This window comes from Lotus japonicus, chromosome 6 (assembly GCF_012489685.1).
Source record: "Lotus japonicus ecotype B-129 chromosome 6, LjGifu_v1.2".
Classification (NCBI taxonomy): Eukaryota; Viridiplantae; Streptophyta; class Magnoliopsida; order Fabales; family Fabaceae; genus Lotus; species Lotus japonicus.
In genome coordinates, this window is record NC_080046.1 from 32,888,468 (window position 1) to 32,904,012 (window position 15,545).

At 34.9% G+C, this 15,545-nt stretch overlaps 1 protein-coding gene across 2 annotated transcripts; it reads left to right on the forward strand.

Annotated features, from left to right (window-relative positions):
- The first annotated feature begins 7,864 nt into the window (after positions 1-7,864).
- On the forward strand, positions 7,865-15,237 carry LOC130723561 (LRR repeats and ubiquitin-like domain-containing protein At2g30105). 2 transcript variants are annotated; one of them, XM_057574663.1, is made up of 10 exons: positions 7,865-8,173; positions 8,260-8,354; positions 8,798-8,953; positions 11,053-11,163; positions 11,244-11,344; positions 11,802-11,939; positions 12,893-12,941; positions 13,109-13,174; positions 14,606-14,725; positions 14,884-15,237. In XM_057574663.1, the coding sequence occupies exons 1-10, from the start codon at positions 7,984-7,986 to the stop codon at positions 14,992-14,994; spliced, it is 1,137 nt and encodes a 378-aa protein (XP_057430646.1). In that variant the 5' UTR covers positions 7,865-7,983; the 3' UTR covers positions 14,995-15,237. The 2 variants fall into 2 exon arrangements, with proteins under 2 accessions (XP_057430646.1, XP_057430647.1); XM_057574664.1 differs by lacking the exon at positions 11,053-11,163 and having other exon boundaries at positions 7,880-8,173.
- The last annotated feature ends 308 nt before the right edge of the window (positions 15,238-15,545 follow it).

Consider the following 15,545-nt stretch of genomic DNA (forward strand, 5'->3'; position numbering starts at 1 on the left):
CATTAATTTTTGAATAACCCAAGAATTTACAGGGTACAAAATACTGAAATAGTGGTATAAATACCCTCTAGAGACATATTTACTGTTTCTTTTTATAAGATTCGTACTAATTTTCTGAAGTATTACTCCTCAGTTCTAAAAGTATTGTTGTTTAAGGTTATGCACATGATTTAAGAGTTTATTAATTAATGTTATTTGTCAATTAATTTATGAGAATTGTGATCTGTGAAAATGTGAGGTGGTAGTTGAGAGATATAATATTAAATGATGACATGAAAGGAAGAAAATGAGATAAAATGTTTTGGACTTGTAAAACAACAATAGTTTTAAAACAGAGTGAGTACTTTTTACCACCTCACATTTATCAAACTTTTATAATTCTTATATTTTGATTGTCACCCGTAATTAGTTCTCTTCAACACTACTTAACACCTTTTAAAATCAAGATATTAATTAATCTCACGACATATTTTCTTAATAAGCGTAATAGTCATAAGATGATTTTATAGCTAAGAATAAATACAATATTAAATTTAAATATGATTTTAGTCTGTGTAAAATAAGATCATTTGGTTTTAATCACTATATCTCCATCCTTTTGCTTACGGTTCTTATTTGCATATAACTATGTGGTTCTGTGTCGTTAATTATTGTTACGAAACATGAAGTGGCTAACAGAGCTTCACGTCAGTGTTTAACACCTTATTAGTCTCATTTATGTGGCGTCCTACATGACTTTTTTAATCCACCTGACTCTATATGCAGGGACTAAAACCAAAGGACCCATAGTTTGTAAAAACTGAAAACACAAGGATAGATGGTTAGGGTTTGGGCGTGGTGGTGGGGACCCAGTCTTTTCCGTCCCTAAAAAATATGGGTCCTTTAGTTCCAATCCTTACATGTAGGGCTAAATGGATTAAAAACGGTGCAGTTTCTCTACCATGAAAGCGGTTAAGCTTCCAGCGACAGAGACGGTCTCGCATATAGATCATATGGCAAGGAGCATGAGTTGAATAACAAAGAGGAATTGCTATAATAGAGCTGGACTGTGGACATTCGAGCGATTGAAGGCTCTTCCCATAGGATGTGGAAGACAAAGTATAATTTATAGATGGAGATTGCATACCTGCTGGTAACATGTGTGATAAGATTCTAGTTTGACAATGTAAGATTTGTGGTGTGCGTTAAAGATCTTGCCAGTGGTGGTTTCGCGGTGTGCATGGCTGAAGATCGTAGTGGCTCGAAGGTCAGGCATTCCTTACGACGGAGCATGAAAGCCCAATGAGGTTGTCGAAGTCATATCAAGGGCAGTGTTGCTACTCATACGCACTATTCCGGCACCAGAAGATGTAAAGGCATGCGAAGAAGGTGTTGCAAATAGTGGTTTCACGGGGATTGATAGATGAGGAGTTCCTTACGGTGGAGAAGAAAGGCCTACCGAGTTGGCCATAGTCCTAGAAAGGGAAGTGTTGCTACGAGTCGGAAGCGCTCTATCCGACATATGAAGATCTAAAGGTTATATTGATAATTTTGATTTTTGAATGTACTTTAATCCACGTCACCTAAATTATTTCATGGTAACAATGCATAAAAATTTCCGAACAAAATTCATTTGTAGTCCATCGGTGGACCATAAGTAATACATGCTTGGTAAAAGATGGCTTGATGGAGCTATGTCAAGATCAAGACTTAAGAGTCTAGGAATTTCTTTTGTATTTTCCTTTTAGTGCTTGTATTCATATTTTTGAGTTATATTTTGACCCATTTAGCATTTTTGATATCAGACCTGTATTCCAATTTAGCCTTTTGGGTTGGGCTGTTTTTAACCGGTCCAATATAAACAAAACAGAAAAACTAATCCAAAAAATTGAAATTCAATCAAACCAATAATCAAAAGTCGAAGAAAAATATTCATATATTTCCATTCTAATTAACTTTAATGAACTAGTATCCGAACCCGTGCGTCGCACGGATGAAATAATATGGAAAAAGAAATTAAAATGAAGTTAAGAGCAATAAATAAAGTTTTTTATATGGTCTTTTTGTTTTAACCGAGTCGAGTTACATTTAGGTATGTTTTGGTTATGTTTACTTTTTACTTTGGTTTTAGAGAAGACACTGTCATACACAGAATCATGTGTGTATTATATTCATAGGTATAATCTTGCATCCGTTGATCACCATGAGTTAAAAACAAAGTAATAAAATATAAGATAAATTTCATCCAAATTGACGTAACGTTGAAATCTGAAATAACCCACATCTAAAATAGTATTTTAATTAGAGATATAATGAACCAAATTACATAACAAATAGATTTGGAAAGATCCTTAAAATGTGAAAATCACTTGAACTGGAAAATTCATTATAAAATAAATAATAGCAATGTAAAAATGCCTTTGATTTTTTTTTTTGATGAAGTGACATTTTTTCTTTTTCTTTTTCATAAGTCTTCACCTGCAAAGAATGAGACACCATAAAAATTACATCACTAACTGGTTAGGACTAAAACTATTTATTTAAGAGAAAAAAAAATATATTACTAAAATAATAACATATTTGTAGTCAGATGACAGATTAGTGCATATTTAAGTAGCTTGAAATTTCATGTATGTAGTGATAAACAATTGTATTCCCACACGTAATAGCTTAAGCATCATATGAACATATAATATCATAACATTTGACTAATATGATTCCAAAATAGGATGAAAGCAATATGCACTTCAAATAAATTATCAGAATCAATAGTAGAAATCATCTAACAGCTTTTAAGTAAAACTATTATTACCAACACAGTTATTTGTCGGGCTGAAAGACTCCATGAGTATTTTGCCACACAATATCTCTTGCAAACCTTCAATCATAATATTCAACAACAAAAATAAAAGGAATCACACAATTGAATTGGAATCTCATCATTCAAGTACCAAATAGAAATAGCAACATATTATATGATATATTGAAAGTACAAAGTAATTTCAATTGACTAAAAATATTAGATAAAGAACAAACCTCAAATATTTTCAAAGACCTCCCTGTAGACAACATTTGTTGCTGAAGTGGTAATTTTTCCTTCATCATCCAGTATTAGGATTCTTAACACTTTTCTACCTTGGACTCTTGATACTGCTACGTAGAACTGACCATGAGTGAATACTGGTCTAGGAAGGTATAATCCAACATGGCTCAAAGACTGCCCTTGACTCTTGTTGATGGTCATTGCGTAACAAACAGCCAATGGAAACTGTCGTCTTTCAAATTTGAATGGAAGACCAGAGTCTTGGGGAATCAAACTCATTCTACCAATGTAAATTTTTTGCCAGAATTTGTTCCAGTTACAACAGTCGCACCGATCACATTTGGGCACAAATCCTCTATTAAAAGTCTAGTTCCATTACATAATCCAGAGGATTGGTCTAAGTTTCTTAGAAGCATGACAAGCACCCATTTCTTTAACACCAATTTGTGATTTGGAATTCCATAACATTTTACTTCATGTAGAAACTCCGGGGTTAACCATGAAACTTCAACATCGTTGTCCTCATAAGATCTGCAAGTAGAATCACAACTCAGATATTCTTTTCTTCCCCTTCAATGCAAGATAAAATATATTGATTGACTTTTTCAACTGATTCTAATGTGAGGGCTAATATAGCTCTTTCTTGATAAAATGTTGGATCTGTAAGATGAGAAACCATATCTGGATAAACAAACTGTATAAGTTGGAGCAACGGTTCAGATGGATCAGTAATCAAAAGATCATGAGGAACATCAATAAGCATTTTGCCGTCATCATTGGGTGTTGATTCACCGTTTCCCAATTTAAGAATCTACTCATAAAATTCTTTGACATCATCATTATCTTGATGTCCATTCGTATTGAGTAACCTCATATTTTTTGTCAAGGAAAGAACTTTGCAGTTTTCCCATAAATATGAAGAATTTACAATTGCTGCAACTATATCTTGTCTAGACCCCTTTTGAATAGCATGGAGTATTTGTTTGAAATCCCCTCCTAATACAACTACCTTACCTCCAAACGGTTTATTGGCATTTGCTCGATTCTCAGATGACATTATATCCTTGAGTGTCCTATCAAGAGCTTCAAAGCAAAATATGTTCAACATAGGCGCTTCATCCCATATGATCAAAGAAGATTGCTGCAACAACTTAGCCTTCAAGCTACCCTTGCTAACTTTACAGGTTAAGGTTTCATTGATATTAAGGGGAATTGAGAATCTTGAATGTGCCGTTCTGCCCCCGGGAATCTTGAATGTGCCGTTCTGCCTACCGTTGATGCAATTCCACTTGAGGCGACATTCAATACAATTTTACCAATTGCTCGTAGGCCAGCTGATAAAGTCTTCCAGATGTAAGTTTTTCTCGTTCCTCCATAGCCGTAGACAAAGTAAAAAATACCTTAATATTTGGTTACTGCACCCATGATTTCATCATGCACCTTTTCTTTGTTCATCAGTTAAGGATGACACCAGGTTTGCATGCATGTCTTGCATTTCTTCACTATTGTATGTCATCTCATCCACACCAAATTTATTCTGGTAGTGTTCCACCCCAGATAAGTCATAATTTGAGAAACATGTAAAATCTGCCAAAGACTTCCCATTAGATTGCAAAATGTTGTCAATTTTTAGAAGACATTGTTTCTTCAGTTATGTTTCTTCAATTATCAAATCTGCAAAAAAAAAAAAAAAAGTATTATGCATATTAATACGCATTAGAAGAATTTTTAATATAGTTAGCATGTTATCTGGTCTATCAAGGGACATGCGTAATGAGTATTCAATGCCTTCAGCCAATAACTGCCAAGTACTTTCCCATACATGGTCTGGCCTGCTCATAGAATATGTTATGATCAAGGAAACAAATAACCCTCTTAACTGGTTACCTGATCCAAGCTCACTGGCCTCTCTGATAGCACCAATGTACTGTTTATCGTCAGACAACAACCCAAGAGCATAACATGCTTTTTGGTAAGTACTGTGAATTTCCCCTTTTACGGTCCTTATGCTCTCAAAGCTAGTGCATCCTCTTTGAACAGCCAATAACATCCTCATGTAATATAATTCTCCGGTACCTGGTGGAATATATGTTAGTCTTCTAATTGAGTATCCTTGTTTCCTCAACTCCCATATTATGAACTTTTCATTATACACAAATTTACTTGGAAACTCAGAGTAGGTCAAATCCACGCCAAAAACATTGTGGTATAGTCCTTTTTTATCCAGTACATCCGTAATGTCTTCATGATCTCCAAAAAGAACGGATTTTTGATTCTCAAGGTGGAATTTTAATCCTTTTACCGGAGGCCACCTGAGATGAATGTCAAATGCAAAAGAAATAATTAGAAATTTTATGAGGGCATCAAAGATAACCTATGTAAAGTTGAATACAATACTACAATTAAAAGTAACCATGAAAGTATAAGTAGAATCAAAGACTTATTAGGTCTGCGTGTTTTGATGAAATAATCACCTTTCATGGATCTCAAACTTAAAAGTTCTCCAAACTGCTTCACACGGTGAAAGGTAGCGACAATCATAGTACTGCTTTATTTCGTCAACAACACGTTTATTTCCAGATGATTCATCAGTTGTTGTAATCTCAGCAGTGACCCTGTCTGATCCTTTGTTAACATATTTGAACAGATACTTGATGGAATTTGACTTGTTGCAATACTCGACATTAATATGCGCATGATACCTCATTAGCAATTTTGGGTTATAAGGTACAACATTCCTGCTATCAAGTTCAATTCCATTCTTCAGAACTTTAATGCCAGACTGTCTTCTACGATAATGTGGATACCCATTGTCATCAATAGTTGTAGAATTCTGGAATTTCTTTGGGAAGTACTTAGTACACTTCCCATTCTTCATGCATGCACATGTTGGATTAGCTTTACCACATGGTCCATGCATTATTTAGGTGGAAACAACATCATACAATTTGGGGTATAATTGTGGATCTGGCAATTCTGCTGATATCTTTTTGTCAATATCATGAGGTGAGGTAAGCTTGCTTTCACCATGTAACCATAATAGTATATGAGCATGCGGAAGACCTCGCTTCTGGAACTCAATTGTGTACATTCCTATTTTAATCAAGGAAATTATTTTGTAGGTGTTAGTAGCATAAATACTTGAAATAGATATAGCTAAAATTAACTAACATAATTGTAAGTTAATGAAACTTGTAAGTAATCTGACCTGCATCAACTTCTCCAAAAATATTTTCCTTCTTAAGATCTGCAATGAGATTATCAACCTTCATCTTGAACACTCGACATACTATATATGGTCGCTCATCTGGTTTTAGGTTTATGGAACACACAAAATCTGTGATTTCTTTCCAATTAGAATTGCAAGTGATTGTAATAAAAAGGTATGGAAAGCCCATCTTCTTACATATCGCCATAGCATCCTGGCAATTATTGAACATATCAATACTTAGGTTGATCAGTTGAGAATATGGAATGAATGAGAATCCAAACATCGGGATGTTTGTTTCCTTAATCACAACAGCTGTAGTTTTTTCTTGGAAGTTTAGACGACAAGAGTGATATGTTGATTTGTACTTTCCGATAATACCCGAAACAACTAAACCACTAAATTGGTAGACCACACCTTCCATGAGTTTGTCATTAAAGATCTCAATGACAGTCGAGCCTTTTATTGATGCTTGTATTTTAGAACTCTGTAAATTATAAAAAAAAATATGCTGAAATATTTGAAAATTTTCCAAGAAAAAAATTGTAAAGTTCGTAAATATACCTGATGATCCATCAATACCATGTCAATACTACCTATGTCTGATGGATTGTCAAAGGAAGGTAGAGTCCATAGACGTAATATCCTTGCAGCGAAGGAACTTGTTGCTTTTGAAAGACAAACATCTGATATGAGGTCTGTCATGGTTGAGGGGAAGGAGGGGAAGTAGAGATAGTTGTTTGAGAATTTTTGAGATGGAGAACGTGAATTCTGAAATGTGTGATAATGATTTTTTTTATAATGAAGTTTTTATTTTTAAATTATTTTAAATTTTGTATTTTAAATTTGCCTCTTTTTTTATGAGTTAAAGATGATGAATATAAGATCAGGTGCATTGTTAACCTCAAGTACTTCTACTTGATTAAATCTAAACTAATCCACGAATTTAGAGTTAGTTAAAAAATCAAAATTCAATTCTGAGTTTTTAAAGCATTGATATGTGACCAGGTGCCAGGATGTTTCAAGTTTCTTTTTCACCTTAAATTGTGGGATTTTTAATTCAAAATATAATATTATATTATCAGAATTTTTATTCAAAATTCAAAACTTTTGACCACCGAAGTTAAAAAAATCATTCGAAATTTTTTTAGCTGGTTGTTACGTTTGTTTTTTCTTTTCTTTTATATTTTGAATTTCAAATAGTATATAGGTTTATTAGATGAATATTATGAAGCTTGACTATATAATATTTCATGAGTTTTAATAGCTTGACACATGTCCCTACAATTGTGGAAGCTGTAGATTGTTGACACCTAAGCTTTCAATGACTCTCAAACTATATATTATTAGATATTCAAGTTAAGATAATGATTCATTGGATCAATCTATTCAGAATGTATAGATAAATTTATGGAAAAAAAAAATTAGGCATATAAATTTTTACCACCGTTAAACACAAATAGTAAAAAAACGTTTAGCAGAAGTTTAAAGCCTCCGCCAATCAAACTTTAAGTTTCCAACGAAATATTCCTTGCAAATTTTCCAACGAAACTATGCTGCGTATTTTTATCCGAGATAATGCCGTAAGTAAATTCGCAGGTAATATTTGATAGTAAATCTGCAAGAATTGTCGAAGCTAAATATCGTCTTTCGAACAAAACATATGAGAAAAGAGATTTTCCTAGAACATGGTCTTCCTCGAATGATCATACTAAGCTAAGCTTCATATCATAATTCACAGGAGACAGTAAAAATGGAATCCGGTTCCGCCATTGATGGAGCAAGCGAGCCCAATTCGAATTCCACCATAACAATCAGCGTCAAGTTCAGTGGCGCCTCCATACCCATCTCAATCTCACCTCACTCAACCATCAAAGACCTCAAGTCCCTTCTTCTACCTGCCACCAATGTCCTCCCACGAGGCCAGAAACTCATCTTCAAAGGTTTTTCACTCTTTTCTCTTTCACTTTTTGAGAAACCCCATTTTGTTCATTGATGTGTGAACTGTGAAGTGAATCATCTTTTACAGGAAAGGTTTTGGAAGACCCCATGACTTTGACAGCATCCAACTTGAGTAATGGGTCCAAGCTCATGCTTATGGCTTCCCAGGGTTTATATCAAGGGGTATAGTACCATATTGATTTCCTTTCTTGTGGTGTCATTTTTTTTGCTGTGGGGATAATGGTCAATGAAGTTTACTTTTTTAAGGAAAAATTAGATGCAAAAATTAATTCAACTCTATTCTAGCATGATGGGTCATGAAGTATTGTTGTATGGTGTCATCATTTAGTTAAATTGTGGCTTTATGGTTATGGGGTAAACAAATGGAAAAACCTAATATGAATGCTTTATCAAGCTGGTTATGCGCACCCCAGATGGATCTTTTCATATGGAAAATGACTGGGGCTAATTAGATGTGGTACAAAATGAGACAAGTGTGATAATCTTTATCAAACTTCTTATAGAAGAGAAAATCATGTTTATGGATGTGATAGGTAGGGTACAGTTTGCTTTTGTTTCTATTGCCATAAAATATGCGGCTTGCAGATTTCGAATTTCTTGTACAGGATGGTCCAATCTTGAAGAAAGCTCAGGTTGCTCCCAAAGTGAGGAAAGATAGCAACTCAGGTTCTAGTAATGACTTGAAGAAAATTCCTGTTAAGAACAGGTTGGACAGGTGGAAAGCGACAGGAGTCATAGCATTGTCTGAATGCAACTTAGAGGTAATAAACTGTTCATGGTTTTATCATATTTTCAACTAGAATTTCAAGTGGAAATTGAGAGATGAGAAACACATCAAGTTTTACTTAATGACTTGCTTTTGAAGATTTCTGCGTGTTGAGATCCTATTATACAAGCAAAATTATATGAATTGTTTTTCTTCGTGCCATCTATACATCTAGATTGTCTTCAGCAGCTCACATGTTAGGGGTTTTTAGGGTTCGCTTATTTCAGAACATAGGATGATTAAAGCTAGGCTATATTAGGGTATTAACTTCATTCACAAGACAATCCGTCACTACATCAAAATTTGTAGTTGTTTTTTTTTTTTGATTCAGTATAAGAAAGTTGTCCACAGATGAGAGGTTGTCATTCCAATGTTAAGACATGTTACAAGCCTCAGGCAGAGTTTACAGTGGTACTTACATATGGCCACCAATGATGATCACCAGCAACAATTGAACACAAGACCTTTGTATCAATGGTGTTTGATCCTACCACTTTGGCAACTCTTCACTGGCTAATTCATAGTAGATTCATCAGTGAGGTCTAGTAAATAGTAATTAACTTAATAGGAAGGCCCATGTCTGTATACTACGTCAGTATCAGTATCTTGGGACGTGGTAAAACCTTGTATATATCTTGAAAACTTTTATAAATCTGACAAAGTTTGGTCTAGGGGAAAAAGTTGAAAATCAGATAAAGTTTGGTTAAATTGAGATGTTTTTGTTTCCTCTTTAATCCCTCTAATTGCTCATTGAACATCAGTCACTATTGGCCTTGTGTAAAATTTCTTCTAGCCATCACTTTGTCTGCAAAATATCTCATTGTGCAGCCAAACATGATTTGATAGGCTATACTATAGGTCATAAATGAAAAAGGATTAACATGCCTCTCCTCCCTGAAGTCATAAAAAATCATCGATTTCATGCCCATATCTGAATGTGACTCTCTCTCTTAGATCAATATATCTAGAGTAGTGAGCTTAATGTGCTTTATTAGAAAATAGGCTTAATAGCTCTTTTGGTCCCTCACTTATCACGATTTTGCACTTTTGGTTCGCAATAAAAAAAATTAGCACTTTTGGTCCTCCACATTGCTTAATTTTTTTGCAAAAATGATCCCTATTTGGGACTAAAACGGAAAAAGTGTGTAAATGTGAGGGACTAATTTTGCTAATGTTTTTCTGGAGGGACCAAAAGTGCAAAATCATGATAAGTGAGGGACGAAAAGAGCTATTAAGCCTAGAAAATAATAAGAGTTCCATGTGTTGCTCTCCGTAGTCATTTTGAATTAGGCATAGAGCCAGAAAGCACCATAGAGCTTGCTGGAAACTAGATTTTTCAGGTCATACATGCATTAACTGTTTGGCATGTTCTACTTGAAGGGTAGCTGCAAGTACCATTTTTTGTGGTAGCCTTGAAAACAGTGAACACCACATCTTGTGGCAGGCTTGACAAGAACATGAGGGTTATCATTATGAGTGAAAGGAAGTCTAGATGCTCATGTTCTAGGATAAAAATAGATTTTTGAATTCATTATATATGATTACTGAAAGGACAATAATATTATGGACTAGTCTTTTGAGTTAACAATAGCCGATGTTGGTTACTCATGAGAGATTACTCCGTATCTTATTGAATCTAGAAAGGAAAAGGAGTAGTTAACAGCGTGCTAGAAATTTAATCTAAAGTAATTCCCATGTCTTCACCTAACAACTTAAACTTTTTGGATAGTTGGTTCATGACTTGGTACCAAAGTCTCTATGACCAAATGATCTAGAGTGCGGCTCTTGCCACCACCATTCTTTAAACAAAAAATTGAATTATAGCACAAGGTGGGTGGGTCCGAGCAATGTTCATGCTTGAGGCCCGAGGACACCCGAAGAATTCTTACGTGAGGAGCGTGTTAAATATATAATAAGTCATTCATGTGTCTTCCAACAGCTTAAGCTCTGCGGATAGTTGGTTAAATGACAAAACCAATAAGTACAAAGGAAACCAAGGAAAATAAATTAAGTTTTCATTTTCATGAGATTTAATTGCTCTCATTCATGATATGAAATATCCTCTCACTTTCCTAGAAGTTTCAATTCAAATAGGCCATACCTGACGAAGTGTGGGTTTGTGGATCTTCTGCAAGACTTCTAGATTGCAACAACAATTCAGTTAAAAATGTCCCTGCCGAAATTGCACATCTTACTGGTCTAGAGGTCAACAGAACTTCTCTCTGTTTTTTTCCCCAGCTACATGAGCAATATTTAACAGTTTTCTTACCTTCAAAATACTGCAGAAACTATTTATTAATGCCAATGACATATTGGACAAATCAATTAGCTGGGAAGGGGTCACAACTCTCAAGCACCTAACAGTACTCTCATTGAATCAGAACCAGTGAGTATATATTGTCATTTACAATCTCGTTGTGTGCTTGTTTTGTTTTAACTTGCATAAAAACATTAAACAAATGTACATAAGGATTGCATATACTGTGGATTTTTGCTTGTCCACAGTACAGTCCATCCGAATTTGTAGTAGCTTGTAACCTGCTCCAAAGATAGAGGATTATAAGGAAATATATTTATTGATTGTTAACGATTCCAGTATATTCCTTGTGAAATTTAATGTAAAAGGTTTGAGGTTTCTTGCATTGTGTCTTAGACTAATACCTCTTACATTAGGTAATTCAATTGAATATTACATGTGTTCATCTTGTTATTCACAGAACATTTGTGAGATTGACTTCCATTTTTATTTCTAACCTTTCCTACTGGGGGACCTTTATGTCAATTCAAGTTGGTTGGGTATTTGGTACCTTCATATTATTTTCTTTTTTAAATGATTTCTGCAGTATAACTACTTTGCCACCTACATTGGGATCTCTGAACTCTTTAAGGGAGCTGCATATCTCCAATAATAAATTGAGTGGCCTTCCTGATGAAATAGGACATCTGACACAACTACAAGTTTTGAAAGCCAACAATAATAGGTATCAGCTAAAATTTTGTTCTTGTCTAAGTATCTGATATTTGCTTACTAACTCGTGCAATTGTAGGTTTGGTCAAATTTGTAAAGTTGGGCGATGCTTGACTTGTTTATTTGGTCCCATCTAATTGATTTTATAGGTTTTTGGTTTTCATGTTTGGAATTGAAGAATGAATAAATATATATATTCTGATTTTGTGTTGTGTTTTGGGTGCATAAACATAAAAGAGCAACATAGTGATATAAAGCTCCTATTGTGGTGGGGGGGTCGAAGAAAAGGTCAGACTCATTGTGGTCTTTCATAGGCAGCCTTACCTTGCATTGTTAGAGGCTGATTTTGTGACTCAAACATGTGACCCGTAGTTACATGACACTATTAGACACCCTCAGTTAGAGACAGCTAGTTAATTAGTGAGTGGGTTATTGAGTGAGGCATGTGGCCTATAAATAGAGATTTTAGGGAGAGTATTGACATCTTTTGGATCATTTGGGGTTTGGGACTTATGGAGAGTGGCTGATTCTCTCCAATTACTCAGCAACCTTGTGTACTTCTACATTCAATATATCCAGTTCTTACCACACACCAACTCCAACCACTGCAACAAGTTTCCGTTTTTGGATGCATAAACATACACCCTTACTAAAAACTAACAGGTATCAGAATAAATATGAATAATTTATAGTTAAAAATGTCAATCCTCGTTCTTAGCCAAAAGAAAAAGTTGCAGAGCCTGGATTTTACTAGTGTCTATTCTTGAGGCAGTGGAAGAATCCCTGTCTAGAACGCCTGTGCCTGTGTGTTCATAAGTGGCCTTCATTCATCCCCAAGTTTTGAGTTTACTTATCTGATCGAACCAATTCATGTACTTATGCAGTGAATTCTATTAACATTATTACTTAGTGATATTATTTTCAGTAAAACATTGTCATTTTGATTGATGTATTTCTTTTTCTCAGGATGAGTAAAATCACTGAATTTATAGGGAACTGCCATTCTCTTGTTGAGGTAGTAATTGGTCTTCTTCCCCTTGTCTCATATTTTTCTTGCTTTTCCAGAAGGGAGTACCTAGTTGATATATCATCTGAAAATTAACCATAAATGAAGTGATTATATTCTTTAATTGATCATGTAAGTGCTCTTAATATGCTTTAATAAGTTTTCTTGTTACACAGGTTGATTTCTCATCAAATTTACTGTCAGAATTGCCAGAGACATTCTTTAATTTCAGCTATTTGAAGGTACCTGTTTCCCCATTTTTACCTAATAAAAAAAAAGGTGGATTTGTTTTCCCACCAACAATTGGTTTTAGATAATTTTGAAGTTTGGGAAATGTTACAAATGCTGCGGCAGTTTCTTTCTTGAACATAATTACTCAAGCTAACTGTATCACACATTAAATGAAGCTCTTAATTTCATGTTCTAAAAATTTTAACATACAAGGTAAGACAAAATCACATAAACCACTTTTGAGAAGTCTTGTTCAATAGATTTGAATCTAGATGACAGAAAAGAAGAAAATGAATGAACCTAATAAATCTAAGGTAGTCAGAAGCGGGATTTAGCAATAAAGCGTGGAGGGTCCAAAAGCGTAAAGCGCTAAAGCGCTAGCTAAAGCGTAGGCTTTAGCCGCTTTTGCCAGTTATATATATATTATATATATTTACACCTATAAATATTTATATGCATATAAATGGTATAATTGGCATCAATATCATAATTCTGAGATGGTAAAATAAGCTATAAGACACTATAAACTACAACTTATAGCTTATAGTTTAGAGCACAGAGGAATATTATAGCTATTTTACAAAGAGAGAACAGAGAGAGGTGTTTATTAACCCATTCGAACAGTGACAAAACCATTGCTCTTAGTAACCCATTTCACAAAGAGAGAACAGAGAGAGGTGTGCTTAAAGTTTCGAACAAAAGAACAGAGAGTCATAGTCGAAGGAAGAAATAGTAGAAGATTTGACAAACAACAGAAGTTTCGAACAACAGAGAGAGACAGGGTCGAAGAGGAACAACCCTGCAAATTGAGTCGCCGGCGGCAGCGGCGGCTGCGCAGACGGCGAGAGAACAACACAGAATCGCGATAGAGGCAGAAGCTTCAAAATCGTGAGAGAGGGGCTCAAGATAGAAGAGGAACAATTGGAAAGTAGGTTTAAAATCCCTAATTTTAGCAAAACGGGTCAAAAAAACCCGGAAACATGTGAACCTGGCTGAAGCGCAGAAGCTTCAAAATCACGCTTCTGCCACGCTTTTGCGCTTTCTCCACGCTTCTGCTGATTCTCGCTTTAGTCGCGCTTTGAAGCGCAGAGCTACCTCAAGCGCGCTTTAGCACGCTTTAGCGCTTCAAAGCGCGCTTCTGACTACACTGAATAAATCGAGTTAGAATAGCAACCACCTAGGTTTTTAATAAAAAATTATATGGGTAAAATCATGTACAGAGTTAACGCCCACTATTTTCCCATTAGAAAGGAACTGCATGTCACTTTGGCATACCTGAGAGTAGTCATAACTATTACTGACTAATAACTATATACAATATATCAATCTTCATTATATTGGTTCAGACTTTTCTTTCATTTTACTTCATGCATTTTTCTATTACTTCATTCAATCTGCCCTGTGTTTTCCTGCATTTTACTTCAGCTCTGACCACTCTGTAGGTTTTGCATCTTAGTAACAATGGCATGAAATCACTTCCGTCCAAACTATTCAAGACTTGCCTGCAGCTATCCACACTGGATCTGCATAATACAGAAATAACAATTGATATCCTTCGCCAGGTGACGACATACTTATTTTTTATAAGCTTTTGTATTATACTTAGCGACAAAAATGATTTCTTTTGAACAGAAGGCTAATCCTAGTTATGTCAATTCATTAAATCATGTGGCGTTTAATGTCTAAAATACTGATCGCAAAACATGTGGCTTTCTTGCAGTATGAAGGGTGGAACAACTTTGATGAGCGTCGCCGCTCAAAGCACCAGAAACAACTGGATTTTCGAGTTGGAGTTTCTAGAGATTTTGATGAAGGTGCTGATAAAAACTAAGATAAATGATTTCAGTCACAAGTAATGCAGCTCAGATAGCCTTCTTGAAGTACATGTCCGAACATGATCGAAGTTACTTGCCTCTGATCACCTGATCGGAGATTTGTGATAAAATACTAAAATATAATATTGAAATTTCCTACAAGTGACTTCAATAAATACCCAGTTTCTTCTGGACGAAATGATGCTTGATAGTTGATACCTCTCATCTTATCTCTTTATTAACAGATTTGTTCCCCTAAAGAGGTTATGTTTTTTATTTATTTTATCCAAGTGAGTGCTAGCTAGGGATAGCCCAAATACAATGAGAAGTGGACTAGTCAAGAGAGACTAGAACCAACTAGAAAATAAGATAAAATTTACATGAAACCAAATCATCAAAAGTAGCAGGAACAAATAAACATAAAAGAGATGCCATGGACCATCTAGAAGAAAATGAAAAAGTCACATAGCAGCTCCATAAAACCACCAAGTTCATGCTGTCAAATGTCTAACCAACATCACCCTTGCAGCAGGCCCATAACGCACCAGCAGAGAACAAAGCCAGAAAA

Coding starts and splice junctions, on each gene's coding strand:
- LOC130723561 (XM_057574663.1), top strand. CDS start 7,984: ATGGAATCCGGTTCCGCCATTGATGGAGCAAGCGAGCCCAATTCGAAT. Junction 8,174..8,259: donor CCAGAAACTCATCTTCAAAG/GTTTTTCACTCT, acceptor CATCTTTTACAG/GAAAGGTTTTGGAAGACCCC. Junction 11,940..12,892: donor TTGAAAGCCAACAATAATAG/GTATCAGCTAAA, acceptor TCTTTTTCTCAG/GATGAGTAAAATCACTGAAT.